Source organism: Rhincodon typus, unplaced genomic scaffold (assembly GCF_021869965.1).
Source record: "Rhincodon typus isolate 14 unplaced genomic scaffold, sRhiTyp1.1 hic_rhity00002490, whole genome shotgun sequence".
Classification (NCBI taxonomy): domain Eukaryota; kingdom Metazoa; phylum Chordata; class Chondrichthyes; order Orectolobiformes; family Rhincodontidae; genus Rhincodon; species Rhincodon typus.
In genome coordinates, this window is record NW_025968128.1 from 1,525 (window position 1) to 23,430 (window position 21,906).

General features: G+C 37.9%; 1 protein-coding gene across 1 annotated transcript; it reads right to left on the reverse strand.

Annotated features, from left to right (window-relative positions):
* Window positions 1-3,347: 3,347 nt before the first annotated feature.
* LOC125481526 (guanine nucleotide exchange factor subunit RIC1-like) lies at window positions 3,348-21,391 on the reverse strand (the record flags this gene model as incomplete). The annotated part of the gene is made up of 10 exons (XM_048593207.1): window positions 3,348-3,458; window positions 3,551-3,589; window positions 5,565-5,768; window positions 8,131-8,280; window positions 9,273-9,321; window positions 10,172-10,316; window positions 11,105-11,193; window positions 14,715-14,806; window positions 16,429-16,562; window positions 21,249-21,391. Coding segments are annotated over 10 exons (1,156 nt in total), but the record flags the coding sequence as incomplete, so codon positions are not given.
* Between the last annotated feature and the right edge of the window lie 515 nt (window positions 21,392-21,906).

Consider the following 21,906-nt stretch of genomic DNA (forward strand, 5'->3'; position numbering starts at 1 on the left):
CACGTCAGGACAGTAAGAAGTTGCACTCCCACATCTGAATCAAAAAATGGGTGCGGTAGCAGCTTGTCACAAATATGGCACTGCCTAGATATAATCACCATATGATTTCTAAAGACATCCCTATCATCTCAGCAGCCACTTTCTCCCTTGCCCCCACTTGAAGCACTGCCGGGAGCCAGGAGGGAGCAGGACAGGAAGCCACACCACACTGGTTGTCGCTTTGAAAAACTAAGTACTATGAAACATAGGCAGGGTAGTCTGTGCATGCACACCTCATTTCTTTTTTCAAAATCTTTCTCCTCTCACCTTAAAAATATGCCCCTGAGCCTCGAAGTCCTCTACACTAAGGAAAAGTCACCTGCCACGTGCCTTATTTATACCCCTCAACATGGTCACCTCTCGACCGCCTATGCTCTGGTGCAAAATGTCCCAGCCTATCAAGTGATAATGAAAACCCTGCAGTCTCAGCAACATCCTATTAATTCTCTTCTGAGGCCTCTCCAGTTTAATAATATCCTATAACAGGGAGAACAGAATGGACAAACTACTCCAGATGAGGCCTCACCAAAATCCTGTACAACCTCAATGTGACTTCCCAACTCCTATACTCAAAAGGTAGGAGCAATGAAGGCAAGCATGCTAAACATCTTCTTAACCATCCTATCTATATGTGATGCAAACTTCAAAGAATCATGCCCTGCACCCCTAGGTCACTCTGTTCTACAACAGTGTCAGATATTCTGTTCATGCCGAGAGTTGGCTCTGAGGCAGCTGGATCAGTGTCAAAGACTTCCCATGTGTAAATAAAGGGTGAATTGGTGATGGGATACCGGTCTCTGTGGTGTTATTTCTGTAGCAATGAAAGAAAAGCATGTTCCTGAAGAAATGTGCTCGAAACAGTTGTCTTTGAGTTGTGGTAAGCATTTCTGGCATCATGCTGTTATTTGGGAAGCTTGACTCGTTCGATCTTGCCATCAAAGACTGGGTCCACTATGTGGAAAGATTACATTATTTTTTTCTGGGCAAATGACATTGGGGCAGATGAAAGGAAATGACTAATTTGCCTGATAGCTTTTGCTGCTATTGGAACTCTAACTTTCCCTGATGCACCAGATACTAAAACCTTTCAAGAGTTGATGATTTAGTTAAGAAATATTACGATCCCAAGCCTCCTCTAATTCAGAGGCGCCATCAGTTTTAGTTGGCAGTTCAAGTAAGGGAATCCGTATCAGGATTTTTGACCAGGTTAAGATGACTGGAAGAGGTAATTGACTTTGGTTTAACTCTTAATGAGATGCTAGAGACCGTTTGGTATGTGGGATTAATGATGTAACCATGCAAAAGCACCTCTATCTGAAGTCCAACTGGATTTCAAACTGGCACTAAAACTGGCTTTATCATTGGAAAATGCAGCGAGTGGAGCATCTACCTTCTCATTGCAACGGAACGGCAGCCAACAAAGACCCCTCCCACCTTGGTCACAATCTCTTTTAACCTCTTCAGTCAGGCAGGAGATACAAAAGCTTAAATACACATACCAACAAGTTCAAGAATAACTTCTTCCCTGCTGTTATTAGACTTCTGAATGGACCTTTCAAATTTCAAACGTAATGTTGATTTTGCTTTCTGTGCACCTTCTTTGCAGATGTAACTTTGTATTCTACACTCTGCTCAATCACCCTATGATCTCTGCCTGTTTTGCATGCAGAACTTTTCACTGTACCTAGGTACATGTCACGATAATAAATCAAATCGAATAGGAGTTGCAGGGAATCGAAGATCCTTGCCAGACCGACCGAGCTTGGGAAACACCACTTGAGTGAAGGCAATTGCATAGCCTAACTCAGGACACATCCTGAGCAGAGGGACTCTAAGTCAACCCACAGCAAAACCCCAAAACAAAGCCAAGCCTTGGCCAAACGTTTAAAATTTTCTTCAGGATCTTGGACGGCAAGCCATCGTAGTTGCTGCCGGAATGTGGTCTAGAGACAGCTAAAGAGTCCCACTAGACCTAAACTGAGTAAGAGAATGCATAGGCCAATATCCAGGAGAGTACACATCTTGGAATATTCACCATTATGGGTAAAAGGCATGGTTGACACGAGGTCAGATCCAGTGACGTATAAAGTTCAGGTAGGTGCCACGGTCTTGAATAAGCAAGTGAACCAGATGAAAACTGCAAACACACAAATGATGCGAGAGCAAAACATACTCTGATCCTAGACAGCCTTTCCAACTGTTCCGGAACTGTGGGTTTTCCCTCTCCATCAAGTGTTGAAGATACCTTGGAATCTGAGATGGACACAGGGGATGTCGCTACCTTGACACCTTTGCCATCTGAAGAGATGGAACTTCTTCCGAGATACTCCACGAGCAAGAGGCACCTACTGTGCGTTACACACCATCCATATCAGAGGCAGAGTTGTTGGAACCTGACCTGGTGCTGAAACAGCCCAGGAGGAGCTACAAAAGAGGAAAAAACCGGCCAGAGTCCTCAGACTCAGAAGGGGAGTGATGTTGTGATTGTAATGAAGTCAGCAAGGTGGATCTCAGAATATGAGTTCTCTAATTTGGCACTGTTAATCTGGTTTAATCAGGGATCCTGGCCTGACAATATAAGAACAGGAGGAAGACCTGGCTCTGAGGGAGCTGGATCAGTGTCAAGGACTCTCTACATGTATATAAAGGGTGACTTGATGATGGGATACCGGTCTCTGTGGAGTTATTTAAATTTGAAAATGGAAAAGCAATATTTCATTGCAGTCAGGTGCCATCTACTAGGATTGGAGAATAAATTGTGGTGAGTGAAGAGTTCTAGCACTTCATTAGACGTGAATGATAAAGCAAGAAAACCTAAGAAAACATTCCTTGCCTCAATGAACACACAAAATTTCCAAAACATTTTAAAATAGATACATCAAATCTGTGATAACATTGGATGACCGATCAGTACTGGGATCAGAACAGTCAGGGATTAATATTTCAGGTTTGATCCCAAACTGTGCTAAATTACTCATTCTTAGTTGGCCCTCACCGCTGCTGAATTAATGAGTTTAAGTCTGCCAAGATCTTTGCTCCTGTAGGCAGGCATATGTCAGGCAGAGACAAGTTTGGACTCAATTGAACTGTAACAATGGTCAAACTGCCAGCTGACAACGAAAAGACAGACTCCTCTTATGAAAAACAGCCACTGGTTGAAATATTAGGATACCTGTAAATCTATATTTCAACATGCATTTAACACTTGTGTGGGAGGGAAGAAAAACGAAAAGATGAAAAACAAAAGCATTAACATAACTGAACAGTAATTCTAATATTCCAATATTCCAATTAAGTCCACTGCCTACCTGGGTAATATTTCCAAAAAGCTTCCATTTCCTCGTAAACAAAGCATAGTGTGCAATTCCATATCTGCCTGCTACTGCAACACACTGACCCAGCTGGTCTATTGCCGCAAACTGAAGAAATAATAAATTATGAATGAAATCTCACCAGTTCATTTGATGTTTTTTGATTTCACAATTTACTTACTGGGATAAAAAAAACTCACCTTTATTGGCCAGTTACTTTCTAGATAGGTACTATGGATCTACAGGCAGAAACAAATAAGTTACTTAATCTTTGATGTTTAAAAGTAGAATTGACAATTAACTGCATTTAGTACTACAGGAAACATTTTATTAACTGACACCTATGGGACCAGGAGTGGGCTGGTCAAATATTCCGGATAGTCAAGAGGTACACATAGCTGTAGTAAACCCTGACCAAGCAAAGCTTCGAGTCATCACATCCCTCAAAAAAATCTATGTAAAAAACATCAAAACACCTCCTAAAATCAATCTAAAAATACACAGTAATAGAAATGTTATGCAGGGGTACACACATACTTATGCTTTAAATAAAGTATAAGTACTCGGACATCATGGTAGATTGCAGTATTTGAAGTATGTAACTTTTGTCTGTTTATCAAGACTGCCGGGTAAAACAAAATTTGTTTTTTTTTCCTCACAGCTCCCAAGTTGGCATCTAAATTCGCTGACAACAGAAAAACGGGTGGTAGGTTATGTTGTGATGAGGACATTGGGAATCTGCAACGGGCCATGAATAGGTTGAGTGAGTAGGCATAAACTTGTCAGATAGAATTTAATGTAGGAAAGTAAGTATTCATGCACTTTGCTAGGAAGAATCAAAAGGCAGATTATTTAAACAGAGAAAGATTCCAAAAATAAATTCAACACAAAGATCTGGATACTCCTGTGCACGGACCCCAAAAGGTTAGCATGCAAATGCATTAAGTAATTAAGAAAATAAATAGAACATTTCCTTCACTGCTTGGGGGGTAGACTTTTAAAAGTAGTGAAGTCTTGTTACAACTGCACAGGGTTCAGGTGAGGCTGCACCTGGAATACTGTGCCCAGATTTAGTCCCCATATACAAGAATGAACGCTCTTGCATTCAAGGGAGTTCAAAAGGAAGTTACTTGCGATGAAAGGGTTGGCTTACCAAAGAGGTTAGACCCTTATCCATTACAGCTTAGAAGAATAGGGGTGATCTTATTGAAGCATACAAGATTCTGAGGGGCTTGACAAGGTAGATGTTGAGAAAATGATTCCATGTGGAGAAATCTTGAACTAGGGGACATGGCTACTGAATAAGGGGGCACTCTTAAAACTGTTCTGCAAAAAAAAAATGTGTTTTTCCAGAGGGTAGTGAATGTTTGGAATTCTCTATACCAGAGGGTTGTGGAGGCTTGACCAAGAGATTGTAGAAAGATTTTTGAAATATGGTGAGATGAGAGCTATGATGAGCTGGAACAAAAGAACAATTCAAGCCTGGGGCACGTCAGCCATGATCTTTTTGAATGGCGAGGCAGGTTTGAGGAGTTGAATGGCCTACTCCTATTTATCATCTCCCCGACAATCAGGAGGAGTCAATGCGTTGCTGGGACACCACTATGCCTGGAATAGAGATACAAAGAAAATGAGCTCCTATTCTAAGGATAAATAAGATATGAAGACCATTGTGTGGCACATCTGCCTGAACTTAGTAAAAACACTATTATGAAAGGTACTCATAACAGAGAACAGGCTAAATTGAGAGAGAGTTGCTGTCAAATGTTTTGTATTACAACAGATGTTCAAATTTGTGTGCTGCATAAATTGTAAAGCTTTTCCTAGATTAAAGCCAGCAAAATGCAAAAATTGTGCTAATGAGAATGAATCTAGTGTACTTCTGGTCAAAACTGTCTGATGGGTTCAACTTCAATTGGTACTTTACAACAGAAGCACAATTACAACAATCACATCACATTTTACAGACTCACAATTCAGAGCTAGTATTGACTAAACTATCAACTAGCTGTTGAGTATTTTTAAATGGCAAAACCTTTTAGTGCGTTCAATCATTTATCTGCACTGGTTCCTAGTTTTTTTTTTAAAAATGTAGTACTTAGGTGTAGTAACACTAAAACATACAACTGACAGATTCTCTTGAATAATAAATCTTGTAGTGCTATTAACAAGTAAAAGAAATACAAGTAGCTGTGTAAAAGTACAAACCATCACCTGTACAACATGCCAGTGCCTGTGTCCTAATAAAGTGCTTAAACCCTGAGGAACTAGAATATCATTATACAGAGGATTCTTTTCCCTGACTGGCTGATGGCCTGAATTTGCTGCTGCGGTACTTGAATTTTGATTTTGCAACGCGTCACCACAGTTCAAATACAGTCGATCTTCTCCTTGGAGAAGTACTTGTTCCTGGTTATTCTGGTGGAAAGAAGATTGTAACAATTGTTTAATGTCTTAACTCTCCATTCGGCAAAGTTTTTCCAAATGTATTAAAATACTTTTCCTAACCTACATGAGCACTTCAGATCCTTCAGCAAAAGTGAAATTTCAGTCTTCAGGACAGATTTTTTTAAAAAAGTGAAGTCAAATTAACATTTTCAAATATAGAAATATTTTAGGAAGAGAACTACAACAGATAAAAACTGAAATGTATATTTCCTCAAGATCCTAACAGTTAGCATTAAACAAATTATAACCTGAAGGGTAACAAATCTTTAACTTTATATATGCAAATACAGAGAGGGGAAGGAGGTTTATGGCTCTTACAAGTAGGTATACGTATTGATAGCAACAGAAATAATTCTAATTAGGTGAACAGCAGTAAAAGAATCAGTGTAAAGCTTCGTGAAATTGACATGCAGGCAAGAATCCAGCTCTTGGCATGACATCATCTTTGCAAGTTTATTAACATGGCAAAATAATGAAAGCAACACTCACGACTAAACATTTTATTACAAAAATTTGGAAAATTATGTAAATGCAAGTACAATGGGTGCTTTTAAACAGAAAAGAAAGGTTTCAATCTCATCAGGTGATTTTTCTTGGAATGGAAACCAGAGATCATCAAAACTCTCCAGGCGAGAGGGAGGAGGGAGTGGTAAACTCTAAATCTCATTAAATGTTGATGTTTTCTGACTTGGGTAAAGCATCAATATGCCTCCCATGGCCCACATGTCAAAAGACTCCATTCACTTCACTTGCATCTCTTACTAAAAAGAAAATGTGACTCATTGCCTAAAAAGGAGGGTTTTTTTAAAACCCTGCTTCTGAACCTTTTCTCTTTATGAATGGTTTTGTTCTCCACTATTTTGTTTTTATTTCAGATTTTCAATATTTCATTTTTACTTGTACATTAATTACTGTCCTTAAAGAATTAATACATTTTCTATATGATGGCATTTTTCTACTTGCCCAGAAATACAACAAATATGTAAAAACTCATTACATAATATGAATAAATTGGAACAATGAGGTAGTGAAAGGAACAATTATGGCAGAAAATCAGCTACAATTACAAGTGCAGGCTGAACATTTTATGCAGAACCACCATTCAAACATTAGGCTTACAAAATAGAAAGTGTAGACTCAAAGCACCACTCGTGCATACAGAAAAGGAAGCAAGCATTTTATTTTACAAAATGCTTTCAACATTATAGAGTCAAAGTCACACAGCACAGAAACAGACCCTTTGGTCTAGCCATGCTAAACATAATTCCAAACTAAACTAGTCCCACCTGCCGGCTCCTGGCCCACAGCCCTCCAAACCTTTCCTACTCATGCACTTATCCAAATGTCTTTTGGACTTTGTAATTGTACCCACATCCACCACTTCTTCAGGAAATTCTTTCCACATGCGAACCACCCTCTATGTAAAAAGTTTGCCTCATGTCTTTTTTAAATCTCTCTCCTCTCACCTTAAAAGAGTGGCCCCTAATCTTGAGATCCCCTATCCGACAGAAAAGGGAACTACCATTAACTCTACCTATACATCTCATTATTTGATAAATTTCTATCAGGTCGCCTCTCAACCTCCTATGCTCCAGTGGGAAAAAAGTCCCAGCTTATCTCACCTTTCTTTATAACTCAAACCTTCCATACTTGGCAACATCCTGGTAAATCTTTTCTCAATCCTCTCCAGATTGATAATATCCTTCCTATAACTGGGTGACCAGAACTGGACACAGTATTCCAGATGAGGCCTCACCAATATCCTGTAAAACCTCAACATGACTTTTCAACTCCTACACTCAAAAAGACTGAGCAATGAAGGCAAATGAGCCAAACGTCTTTTTAACCACCCTGTCTATATGTAATGCAATTTCAAAGAATTATGTACCTGCACCCCCAGCTCCCTCTTAAGTAAAGTGTGGATTGAACAAATAACTTTCAATTTCTCAACAGAAAAATGCAAAAATTGAATGTTGGAAATCAAAGACAAAAAATTTCACAATTCACACCAGGATAACGTAACAATTGAAAACATTTGTTTTAATATGGTGCTGATAATATGGTTTATGCAAAAGAAAACCAAATTTTTTTAAACAACTAGCCCCCAGTCTGCAAGCTAATCCATATTAGATGGCTTCAATAGCAATATTAAACATCCTGCAAATGAGCCTACAAAACAAATGTTTAAAACCATGAACAGTTCAGCACCTGTAATCCCAAATTACTTGCTAATGGAGATCAAACAGAAGGTTGAAGAATAAATGTGAAATTATTAGTCTGCAATTGGTAAATAAAAACATTGTTAGGATTTAAGGTTTAGGTTGCAACCTACCATGCAGGGATTAACTGTTAAAGCGCTTTTGATGAATTGGAATTGCAGAATTTCTGCTTGTTGTACTACGTTTGTGTTTTCCAGGTCACTTCCCACTTGAGTACTATCACCAGAAATCGCCCAAAGGTGATAGCCTTCAGCACCCCAACTCTGTAAATAAGGAGCAACTTCAACAAATTATAAAGGCGCTAAATAACTACAAAGTTATTTTAGACATCAAATATAAAAGGAACTGGATTTTTTTTTTGTTTTGTTCAAACCATTGGCTAGATATTCCCTCCAAAAGGATGATAACAAAATCAAAATTGCTGATACCAGCTACAAACTGTAACATAGATCAATATGCCTTTCAGTTTTGTCACTCTCCTTGTAGTGGCTGAGATTGGGTATGATGTAAGGAACCATCATTTAAAAATTCATTCACTACAAATGCATACCACTGGGACATTATCTTTGAATGCAACTTAGTTATTCTGTCACTCAAGTTGTGAAGAAGTAATACCATTGCCCTTGTTCGTTACTCCATTTGTAAAAAACACATTTCATAACAAAGGACAGATTTTAAAGAAGCGTGGTGCATGCATAGGGTATAGCCAAGGAAGAACTGATTAGTTTTTGGTGAAAATGCATTCTAAATCCTAGGATTTTAAGGATCTGTTAACAATGGGAGGTACAGCGAACTAACTTTTTTTTTAAAAAAATAACCGGTTGGTTGTTTTATTTTTAATATTGTTGACTTTCTTTGGAACGTTGTGGATTATCTTTGTTGCTGTGGCGGAACTTTTCACAGATGGCAAGCATGGGCAGAGTTGTCAGAACAAGTGGTTGGATGCAGATTGGTCTGAAGCCTCCTTAATGAGATGGAAGCTCTTCTTTTTCAGCTTTGTAGTTATAAAGCATCAACAAGGCACATATTAACTACATTATTGTAATACCGTTTGGGTCATCATAACTGGGTGGAACTAGGCAACCTGAGTACCCTCTCACTTATTCTTGTTTAATTGCAGCAAGTTGATTAACCTATTTCACATAAATGAAGATGTGAATTTTCTACACAACTGTACTTCTACTTAATATTCATCACATTAGAAACTGCAATACAATTGCGGTTTTCCACCACTACTGCTTGGAAGCTGACTCACCATAGAGCTGATTTTCATAGGTTCCTTTTTGGTGCCATCAGAATAATGCCTTAAAATAAACCCAACGGAATGAAATAATTAATTGTGATGAATAATCTTAATCATCAACAGCAAAGCATAGCAATTCTATTCCATTGTCCATATTTAAAGAATCTGTAATTGGATGAATGGACTTTGGATTCAGTATTACGAAAATATTGCCTCCCAAAATCAAATAATTAGGGTTCGTAACTCTTCAGATGGTGCTTTGGTGAAATTTGAAAAGCTACCTAGACAATACAAAGAACACCAAGTCACAGGGCAATTTTGCTTCAAGAAAAAGACAGTTATGTGCCTCTTACATAATTAGATAAAATTAATGTCTTAACGAATTAGCTGTAGGAAAGAAAAATAAATTTTTACCAACATCAGCCTGCAAATAAAACAAAAAAGACCTTTGCTAGAGAAGCTTTCAAGGAATACGCAACTGTGAACGATGACATTTTTTGAAATATCATTGAAATTTTCCAAACAAAAAATCTTTCTTCCAACCCATCCCTTTAAAAATCTTTAAGGATACCCTTGCTGCCTGGCTATTTCCACAATGATCACTGAACGAAAATATCAGAGTACACAATACACCACAGTAAACAATTAATGTGCATTTTTCAGTTTTAAAATATATTACAGGAGTAATCATTTGGTTTCAAAAATCAGGCTGGAAAATTCAGTTTGACCTTTACATAATCGGAAGTACATGTGATAATGTACATACTCAAAATTTTTATTTTAACTCCAGCCATAACTCAAATCAACTCATACAAGCCTGAAACATATAAAAGAAATTTAAAAAGTCTCCATTTACATAAAGATGCATGCAAAAGTCCTGCAGAATTAGAATTTCTGAATGGAACACTCACGCAAAATCTCCACCCAGTGTGCAAAATAGATGAGCACCAAAAACACTCCACAAGGATAAGCCTCCACAAGCCCATGTTACCATAGCAACACTACAATCAGGTGACCATCTGATTAGTTTCACCGCCCCAGTCTTGTTCCAAATATCTGTTTGTAAAGAAGAATCTGAATGAGTACTGACATCTTGCTCTAGTAAAACTCTTGTTTTGCAGAATTAAAAAACAGGCATATACTACACTTGCTGGTACTATATTTCTCTCTGGGTTGAAGCACCAACATGGCAAGCTGGAAATTTTCTAGCCACTTTTAATTCGGTTTCTTTGGGGCCCCTTTGTATCATAACAATGGGCCATTTTGTTACATAATTGATCACTCAATGCCATCTGCCATGAGACTCGCCCATACAGTTAGGGATTTAAAATATTTTGCAAGGCCAGTTGCTGAAAGTGCAACCTGGTAACAATGCAGTCTGGGAAACCGGGTATTTGGGACCTAAATAAACTGAGCAAACAACTGTGAATCCCGTAGGTTAGATCGAAGGGTTGGGAAGTTAAAGCACAATGACTGAGACAAAAGAGCAAAGTGGACTGGGGGAATTAAGGGTCAAATCAGGTACTGAAAGAAACAAAGTCAGAGAGCGAGTGGACAAGGGTGTCACGAGCAGGCAAGGCGGGGGACAAGAGAGGGGGAAAGAGACAGACAACCACATAAAATGGGAGACAGGGTGGAATAGAGGGGACAAGAGGGAGGGAGCGGATGGAGGGGAGTGACAGAGCAGGGGGACAGAGGGAGTGAGATGAGGGTGGTATGGAGGGAGCATAAGTGGTAGCACAGTTATCAATGTTGTGAATACTTTTCAAAATTGACTGGTTATAATTTGAAAGCTTTCAACGAGGATTGAATAACTACACAGAGTCATGAAATCGTAAACCTACCAGGGTAATGTTTAGGAGTTAATTCCAACTTGTGGGACAGCTGCATAACTCCTGTAGTTGTATCCATTGTGTAAACTAAAACTGAACCACTGGCAGAATGGAAAAATAATCAGTTAATAGCAGTTCTGGAAACATTTATATATAAATACTTGCATAAATTCTTCATTCATCAACATAAGGGTTGTTAAGATCATTAAAGACAGGACAAGGCATTGATCAGCAAACTTGAGAATGACCAGGATGAGAGATAATTATTAACAAGGATGGCAAGATAGATGTTCAACTCCCGCCTGTGGCAGTTTCCAATTATTTCTTAAATAATTCCACGGGTTTTCCCCTCCATTTCTTTCTCTGGAGGTTTTAACTTTCTGAAGAACTTCTGGATATCCATTCTAAATTTGCTTTTAATGAGTTTGAACCCAGGCCTCTTTGCCCAGTTCTCAGTTACTTCGAAGAAAGATGCCAGATTTACCTTTCCATACCACTACTTATCAAATATATGGATATATATAGTTTCTTCCTTCAAGACTAAACACCCAAGATCCCATCATTCTTCATAACTCAGACCATTGACAATGGGAATCAATCATATTATTCTTTCCTGCATTACTTCTAGAATGGCTTCCCAGGAACATGGAAACAGAAAATGGCCATTTGGCTGCCGAACCTTCTCCAGCATTCAAAAAGATCATGGCTGATCTGGTTGTGGTTTCAATTTCACTTTTTATTTGTCCCTATTAACCAGAGTTCTTTGTGGGATCAGGAATCTAACTTAGAGTTGGATACATTTAAAACTCAACCTCCACTATCTTTTGGGGAAGAGAATTTCATGTTCTAAAGAACCTCAACGAAAAGAAATTTTCATCTGGGTCTTAGAGACCTCTTGTTCTTTACAAAATGCAAGAGGATATATGCTCCTGGTAGCTCACCCTATCTAGTTCCTTCAACATCTTATATTTCAAATCCGATCACCTTTCATACTTCTAAACTCCAATGTAGTCCAATGTCCCCTGTTCAGCTTCACTTCATAAGATAAGCCTTTCATCCCCGGTATAACTCAAATGCACTTTCTTGGGACTGCTTTTTGAGTTATTATATTTTAAGTAAACTTTTCAAAGGAAGAAGAGTCTAAAATTGTACAGCGAGCACTCCCGCTGTAGTTTCATTGGTGCCCTGTACCGCTGCAGTAAAACTTTACTCTTATTTTCATTCACCCTTGCAATAAATGACAACATTCAATTCACCTTCCTAAACACTTGTTATATCTGCGTACTAACATTTTGAGATTCATGTACCAGGACATCCAGAGTCCACTGCACCAGAGTCCTGCAATCTTTCTACACTTTAGAAGACTGCTTCTCTATTCTTCTTGCCAAAACAGACATTCTGATTTATAATCCATCTGTTTAATTGTTGCCCACTCATTTTAACGTATCTATAATCTCTTAGAGGACAAGCACTCTCTGCTTGACAACTTGCTTTCCTCACTAAATTGGAGTCATTGGCAAATTAGATTGTAAATCGTTGAGGACCCCACATAAATCCTTCTGGCATTCCATAGTTCTGGTTATAGTTTAACTATAACTATAGTTTAAAAAACATTTGCCCCACTATTTCCAGTTAGCTAACTCATCATTTATTCATGCATAATGTGTTGTTATTCTGTGCAGATTGCTTTGATGTGATATCTTATCAAATATCTTTTGGAAATCCAAATGCATCACATCCACTATTTTCTTCAACCTACTATGAGCATTACTGAGTCAAAAAGTTCTGATGGGTCACTTAAACATGACTTCACTTTCACTAAGCCATATTGCGATTTTCTAAGTATTCAACTATAACTTCTATAGCAATGGATTCTAGCACTTTCCCTGTGATGGATGTCTGGCTACTTGTCCTGTAGCGTCCTTTCTTTCTAGAATAAATAAGTTGTTAACATTTGCTGTTTTCTAATCCATTGCACTCTTCCAGAATCTAAGCAATTTTGGAAGATTATAACCAATACATCCAATATCCGAGTCACCTTTTGAGATCCTAGAAGACCCATCAGTCCTAGGGCTTGCCAGACTTTAGGTCCAATAGTTTTCCTAGTACCTTTTCTCTAGTGATGACTTTTCATAGTTCATCCCTCCCTATCACCTCTTGATTTTCAATTAGCTTGGAGACGTTTTCTTCTGCTGTGACCACAGACACAAAATATCAAAATCTCTGCCATTTCTTGTTTTTCCATGAACAATTTCTTAGGCTCACTCTCTGGGAAGACCAAAATGAGCTTAGAGAATGGCTCCTTTATGCCTTGGTGATCAGAAATTAACAATATTCTGATGACTAAAAAAAACTATAGAGTTTTGTGACTGATTTTCACACCATTATTTTAACTATATAGTTCTAGATTTTGTTGGTTTATTTTATATTTATGTAACTCCCTACCCAACAGCATTATGGGTCTACCTACAGCACAGGAACTGCAGTGACTCAAGGTAGCAACAACAAGCAATGCCCTCTTCCCACAAGTGAATTAAAAAACATATTGGTTAAACATGTTGATTGCACCATCCAGTTGTTACAGATGTCACTGAGCATCTGGATAAGTATGCACTGACTAAAGAGTCAACATGAATGTTAAGTTAGGTCACATTTGACTAATTTAATAGAATTTTGAGAGTTTGTTTCATCATAATGTGCATATAAATGTTGTCCATGTGGATTTTCACAAGGCTTTAGAGACCACTTGCAAATAGACATCCTTAAAAATTTGAGGGGACATAGAATTGGATCTAACCTTGTAACACAGATTAGCCTATTGGTTGGGACATGATGGACATGAGACACCTTCCATTTAGTAGACAAAACTATTTCCTCTAATGGGGAAATCTGAAACAAGAGTATAGTCTTTAAAATCATAGACTAATGGAAATGAAAGCAGCGATACCTTTTTGTAGAAAGACTAATGTAACTCTGGAACTCCATCCTCAAAAGTGGTGGATGTGGGGGTAATCAAGACTGAGATTGATAAGATTTTTAGTTAAATATATCAAGAGGTGGTGAATTAAAGCAAGTAAATGCAGTTGAGGGACAGATCATGATCTGACTGAATGTCAGAACTAGCTCAGGGAATTAAATTAGCTTCCACTGTCAACATTTCTTCCAAATTAATTTCAAACTATTTAAACAGCTTTTGCATCAGCCATTTTCTTTATTGTGTTGTATTTATTATACACTAGCATAAAACTTAACATTTTTCTTCTATTATATATATGCCAACATATGCTTACAATTTCTGAAATCAACAATCAGTTCACTAACCCTTTTAGCTTGGCATCATCTGCACATTTAACAAACATAGATTTACAAACTGAATACAAGTCGACAGTGGAAATTATAGAGAGGGACTATGTATTTCATATGGGTCTTTATGAAATGCCTCTGGCTAGTTTGGGTATATCATATCACACCAAGTTAATTACTGTGACCAATTTTGTCAACTAGTACAATCTTTAACAGTTGATCTTTGAAATTCTTTCACAATTTTGAAAATATCTTAATTCTATAAAACCTTATTGACATTAAAGTTTAAACTTCGTGAAACAAGATGAAGTCCACTTACTTTGCACACCCAAAGGCCATTAATTTGTACTTGTTGTTTACAGCCACACAAGTTCCATCGGTTACTTCTTGTGCCCACACACCATGCAGGTTCTGAAAAAATAGATTATAATTTTACAAATACAATATATGTCACAGCGTCTCTGTTCACAACAGCTTTTTACAAAACCCTCTAGCATTCTCACTAGGGTTGGACAATTACAATCTCCAATCATAAAATACATAAACCAGCTTTGAAATCATCAGCCTGTTTCTGGAGGATACTTGCTCAATCTGACAATTTCCATTATATTTTAGATTTTTGGACAACATTCTCATTTGTCCAAAAGAAAAAGTGCAATTCATTAAGAGCAACAACAGTCACATAGATGTACACATGAAAATAAAATGTCAACTGAACAGTCAGCCTCATGATTACAGGATATAGGACAGGTTTGTTGTAAAAAGGACACAGGAGGGAGAGTTGGACCATTTGAATCAGTTTCAGTCATGGTAGGGGGCAAGAACAACAGGTTTTAATGTCATCTGTTAAAAGTACTAGTTGTTACTGCTACACTTTAGACTTCAAGGCCACAGAAGTGTTCCTGAATTGTGACACCATAAAATCAGGTAATAAACAGGAAGTCAAGAGAATTAAGTGTGTGTACTGCTAATCATCAGGGACCGGTCTTTCATATATCCAGATATCATTAATGATGTTATCCAGAACCCCACCCCACCTCCTGTTCTATGTCACACCAAAGCACTTTAAACTTTAAATCTTTGTTTTTAATTTTAGCTTCAGTTACCAGTGTGCTGTTCTATAAACACTTCCATGAAAACCATCTACAACTGTGATCATGTAAAGCCATTTTTCCATATGACTTTAACTAGATGTCACCTACGTAGAAGTATGTTATTAGATTCAATACAAAGCTCTATTGCCTAACAATAAGCTTTAATTTTCTCTCTCCGAAGAGAACCTTCCACTATCTATGTAACCACAGCATTACTTTTTCTACTGCCAACTGCAATCTATTGGCGTTGTTAACCAAAATATTAAGCTCAGTGGCAACTTGTTTACAGGCCAGCGATGTCACTGAAGCCAATGTGATCAACTTTGAGGTTGAGCAAAATAATTTCAAGCATAGGGATACGAAGATGATATATGAAGGCTTAAAAAAAACACACCATCATTTGCACATTTAAGAAAAAAAGACACATTTAATAAAGTGTTGAAGCTAATGGCATTCATGCCCAAAATTACACTTTAACTGAAAAAAAACTGTGGTTACCAGCCTCCACTTTTTTTCAGGGATTTGAACAGGAACGTGGTGCTGCACCTACATTTCTTACATAAGGAGTACTTCTTTCAGTAATGTCGTAAATGAGAGGTGTTAAAGCAGACACCATTGCTTAATACAGAGTGCGCGCGTTAACCCATTCGATAACTCCTCAGTCACCACCCAACTTTGGTCACATAGCAAAACTGGAAATTTAGCAGCAGAGTGTCCATTTTCTCATTTGGGGAACACTGACAAAGAGCAAGGCTGCATTATTTCATGATACATTTGATCATAACAAAAAGAAAAAAAAAACTTGGCTCTATGTTTCAAAATCTCAAATTTTGTTTCCAAAGCCTCAAATAATCAGCTGAAATATTAATTAACACACGCAAAAAGCTTTCAAATTTATTACACTGTGTGAATAACATGTTACAACTAAAATACAATTACCTCAGCTGTAAGTTTACTGGACACAGGAGTAATGAAACCGATCCGGCCATCATCAAAAACCACGGCAAAACCATCAAGGGTCACACCATATTCCATATCTTGGATATGTACAGATTCAAAATCTAATGAAGGACCTGTCAGCCAAAAAAACAAATACCATAGCACTCTGTACAATTCATACCAGAATTTTCAAGAATCGAACAGCTAACTGATTCTACTGTACACTATACATTTTGAATTAACTAAGAATTGTTCATGTGTAGGACCAATTGCAAGCTGATTAGTGCTGCATTATGCATATACAAATAAGCCTAAATTTAAAGAATATTAAATTTCCACATGAAGGTGTGCAATGTACAATCAATTGTCTGTGAATGCAACAGAAATTAGAAAATCTTTGTTTAAATGACAATATCTGGACTTATCATAAAACAATCTTGAACGTCTGTGCTTTAGGTCCTGGCAGTGTGCTGAAATCTTTTGGGCAGCACAGTGAAAATAGCATGAACAAGTTCTGTAAAAGGATTTGGCAAGTGGATGTGTTCTGGAGGCCATACTTGCTTAATGTTTGCATTTGGGCAAATTCAGGCACTTCAAAATATTTTCATTAATGTGTTGGAACAGCCAATACTAATAAAGTGAAAACTTGAACTACAGATATATCCTGTTGAAAGTGCAAGAGGTTTTTTGTTTTAGTGCAGTCTGTAATAACAAATATACGAGAATAGCACCGCCACCATTATTGATTTTATGCAGTTACTGCAAATGCACCAAGTGAGTTGCAAGTGCATATGTTCAGTCCATTATAGTTCATAAACACACCGCCAATTCACTCGCTGCCTTTCTTGACCACCTCGTTCCTTCGCTGTTTTCCCCTCATGAGCTGGTCACTCCTGCCACATGCCTCCCCCGTGCCGCAAGATGGGGAACAGTGGAAAGAGTAGTATGGCAACAAAACAATATTTTGGGCTAGTTAGTTTCCAGGTATTTAATAGGTTATCACAATAAATGTGGGTTAGGAATTTAACCCACTTTTATGACTTTTTTAAAAAATAGGAAATGACTTTCATTTAGCATGCTTTTGCTTAGTAAGGTTCTCTTTTAAGGGATGCTAAATGAGGAAAGGTTCCATCAGTTTTCCTTTGAGATGACTATTTTAAAAGCAATAAATAAGGGCAAGTAGACTAACTTGCTCATCCTAGATTCAGTATTTTATTTAAAGTAGGCAGCACTGTTCAGTTAGGAGAATAGCAGAGCATAGTGGAATATCACAAGTTAAGGTTTAAAATTTCTGGTAAACCCATACAGTAGAAATGAAGTGAGATTGGAGAAGTTGAATTGTCTAGAGATGTAACAAATTTTGGAACTTTAAGGAGGATGCTTTTCTCTGGCATTACATCCCTCACCTATGTGGATTTTGTATTGTCTGCATTCTTTTGCATTGAATATCTAGTTGGATGATAGCATGCCTGAGATATTGTAACTGAGAACTGCTAGGAAAAAAAGAGTTATTGTTCCTGGTCTAATAACACAAGGGCCTGGATTAAAGATTCAGAAAATTTCAAATCCCACTATGGCATTTTGGGAATGTAAATTTAGTTCATTAAATAAACCTGGAATGAGATGCTATACTGTGATCATGAAATTACCAGAATGGTTACAAAAAATCCAACCAATTTACTGAAGTCCTTTAGGGACACAAATCAGCTGTTCTCACTTAGTCTGACTTGTGTGACTCTACACCTTACAGCAATCTGGTTCATTTTCAACTTAGTCGTCAAGAAGGTAGATCACAACCAGCTTCTCAAATCAGGAATTGGCAATATGCTTCAACTAATGACCTTACGTTCAGTGAAGCAACCCATTTCATGACAGGACTTGGGGTTGTGAGGGTACATAATAAACAAGGAAGCACAGTCAACACATTTTCAACTATTCACAAACCTCATTATTACCTACCTAGATTTTTTAAAACATATTTGTGGGGCATGGGTCAGCATTCGTTGCCCATCCCTAGTTGTCCTTGAGGTGATCGTGAGTTGCCTTCTTAACCACTGCAATCCACATGCTGACCCATAAAAATGTTAGGAGGGGAATTATAGGATTTTGACCCACTGAAAGTGAAGAAACAACAATATGTTTCCAAGTCAGGATGGGAGTGGCTTGGAGGGAACTCTCAAGAGTTGTATTCCCATATATCTGTTGCTTCTAGATAGAAGTGGTCATGGGTTCGGAAGGAGTCGTCTAAGGATCTTTGGTGAATTTCTGCAGTGCATCTTGTAGATAGTACACATTGCTGCTACTGAGCATCAGTGGAGGGGGGAGTGGATGTTTATGGTGTGCTGCCGATCAAGCAGGCTGCTTCGTCTCTTCACCAGTGGCTCACTATCAACAATCTCTTTGTTTGCCTACCCTCTTTCTTCTCTCCATTTGGGCTCCATCTCTATCTATCCACTCATTCATTTTGCCCCTCCATCCACATCATCAATATTAATACCACTCTTTCCAAGCTGGTTCTAGTTCTGAAGAAAGGTCATTGGATTCAAAACATTAACTTTGCTTTCTCTCCACAAATGCTGCCAGATCTACAAAGTTTCAAAAGTAAGCTTTGATTTTGTTTGTTTCAGATCTCCAGCATCCCTTTAAAAATTTGGGTCAATTTTGCTAATACATAAAACGTGCTTTTATTTAGAAGATTAGTAAGGTATATCTTGTTATTTTCCATAAACAAAGCTTAAGAAAAATCAGTATTCTTACTGAAAATAGTCCACCATTCATTTTAAAATTTAAAATAAATAAGTTAATAGTTTGAAACAATGCAGTAAAGTAGCATCCCTAGTTTTTTGTTTTGTTTTAGTTTCGTAAATAAAAACTCATACCGGCTATAGAAACAGTGCAATTAGAAATGCTATTTAAAAAAAAGGAAATAAATAAATACCACTTTACTGCATTGTTTCAAACTATTAACTTATTTATTTTAAATTTTAAAAATGAATGGTGGACTATTTTCAGTAAGAATACTGATTTTTCTTAAGCTTTGTTTATGGAAAATAACAAGATATACCTTACTAATCTTCTAAATAAAAGCACGTTTTATGTATTAGCAAAATTGACCCAAATTTTTAAAGCAGGCTGGGTAAAGATTAGCAAAATGGAAAAGGAAGGGGTAGAGATTAAAGGGTACAGTGCAATGAAAAAAGGTCCAAGTTACCAACACTCTTCACCTAAATGTACAAAGTATTCGTAAGAGGAGAACTAGCAGCACAAATAGGGAAATGAGTTTGATATAATTAGCTTGACCGAAACACGGTTAAGGTGAGCAAGGTTTTAAATACATAGTGCTGAGGCAGAGGATGGTGGAGGAGGGTTGCTTTTCAGACTGGAGGTCTGTGAACAGTGGTGTGCAACAAGCAGCAGTGCTGGGTCCACTGCTTTCTGTCATCTATATTAATGATTTGGACGGGAGCATAGAAGGCATGGTTAGTAAGCCTGCAGATGACACCAAAATTGGTGGTGTAGTGGACAGCCAAGAAGGTTATGTAAGAGTACAACGGGCAGAGGGCAGAGGAATGGCAGATGAAGATTAAGTTAGATAAATGTGAGGCGCTGCATTTCAGAAAGGAAAATCAGAGCAGCACTTACACATTTAATGGTAAAGTCCTGGGGAATGCTGCTGAACAAAGAGACCTTGAAATGCAGCTTCATAGTTCCTTGAAAGCGGAGTCACAGGTAGACAGGATAGCGAAGGTGATGTTTAGTATGCTCGCTTTTATTGGTCAGTGCACTGAGTACAGGAGTTGGGAGGTCATGTTGCAACTGTACAGGACATTGGTTAGGCCACTTCTGGAATACCGTGTCCAATTCTGGTCTCCCTGCTATAAAGAGGATATTGCGAAACTTGAAAAGGTTCAGAGAAGATAGGGAGATGGCTATAGGGAAAGGCTGCATAGGCTGAGGTTATTTTCCTTAGAGTGTATTGGAGGCTGAGGGGTGACCTTAAAGAAGTTTATAAAATCACGAGCGGCATAGATAGGGTGAATAGCCAAGGTCTTTTCCCCAGGGTAGCAGAGTCCAAAACTAGAGGGCATAGGTTTACTGTGAGAAGGGAAGATTTAAAAGGGACCTAAGGGGCAACTTTTTAAAGAGAGGATGGTGCTTGTATGGAACATACTGCCAAAGGAAGTAGTGCAGGCTGGTACAATTACAATACTTAAAAGGCATCTGGATGGGTATATGAACGGCCTGTGGTATTATCACTGGACTGTTAATCCAGAGACCCAGATAATGTTCTGGGGACCCAGCTTCAAATTTCGCCATGGCAGATGGTGGAATTTGAATTCAATAAATATCTGGAATAACAGTCTAAAACGACCGTGAATCCATTATTGATTGTTGGAAAAACCCATCCAGTTCACTAACGTCCTTTAGGGAAGGAAGCTGCCATCCTTACCTAGTCTGGCCTATATGTGACTCCGAACCCACAGCAATGTGGTTGACTCTTAACTGCCCTCTGGGCAATTAGGGATGGGCAATACATGCTGTCTAACCAGCGACGCCCTCATCCCGTGAATGAATTTTTAAAAAAGAAGTATCTTGAGAAGTGTGATACAGATTTTGTGTCTCATTTTAATAAGGGCTACAAAGGGTACATGGGAAATAGAACTGAGGCAGAAAATAACCTACAGGTATGCTGCATGGCAGAGTGGTCTTGAAGGGCCCTATGATTTTTGTATTATTCATTCATATTTATATTATTGTACAAGTTTATTTACTCAAGCTAAGCTGAATTTCAGCACATTGACCAAGTATGAAGACCTTACCTCTTGAAGACTGCAGGTCTACAGAAAATGGGACTGAACAAAGATTAATGGCTTTCCTTCCATTTGTCAAGCCATCCCAGTGAATAAGGTGAAGTATCCCATCATTAGTAGCAATGACCAAATCATCCTGCATGGACTGCAAACTAGGCGAAGAGGGAAAATTGAATTAGTTTAGGAACTTTGATTCACTACCATAAAATTAAGAGTGGAACTCACAGGTTTAAATCACCAGAAGCATACGTAGTCGAATTTTAAGTTACTCTACTCAACAATCGACTACAATAGTAGATTTTAATCATGGTCAAATGGAATGATATACAATGGCATTCTTCCTGGCGGTAAAATATTACATGACAGATTTAAGCACAACATTGCTAAACAAATGTTAAACTATTGAGAAACACAGGTTGGTTAGAAAGGAATCAGAAAATAGGGATTATGGGCACCGTCAGATGAGACATCAAAGCAGATCACTCTTTCCTAGCAGGCAGACATAAATGATTCAATGCCATTTCTTGAAAAGCAGGGAATTTTCCCAGTGGGATATACAACCAGACTACCACTCAACCAATGGCACTAAAAACAGATGATTTGATCATCCATAACGTGGAAGGCTTTGAGAGTAGCACATTAGAAGATGTAGTCATTCCACAGATTA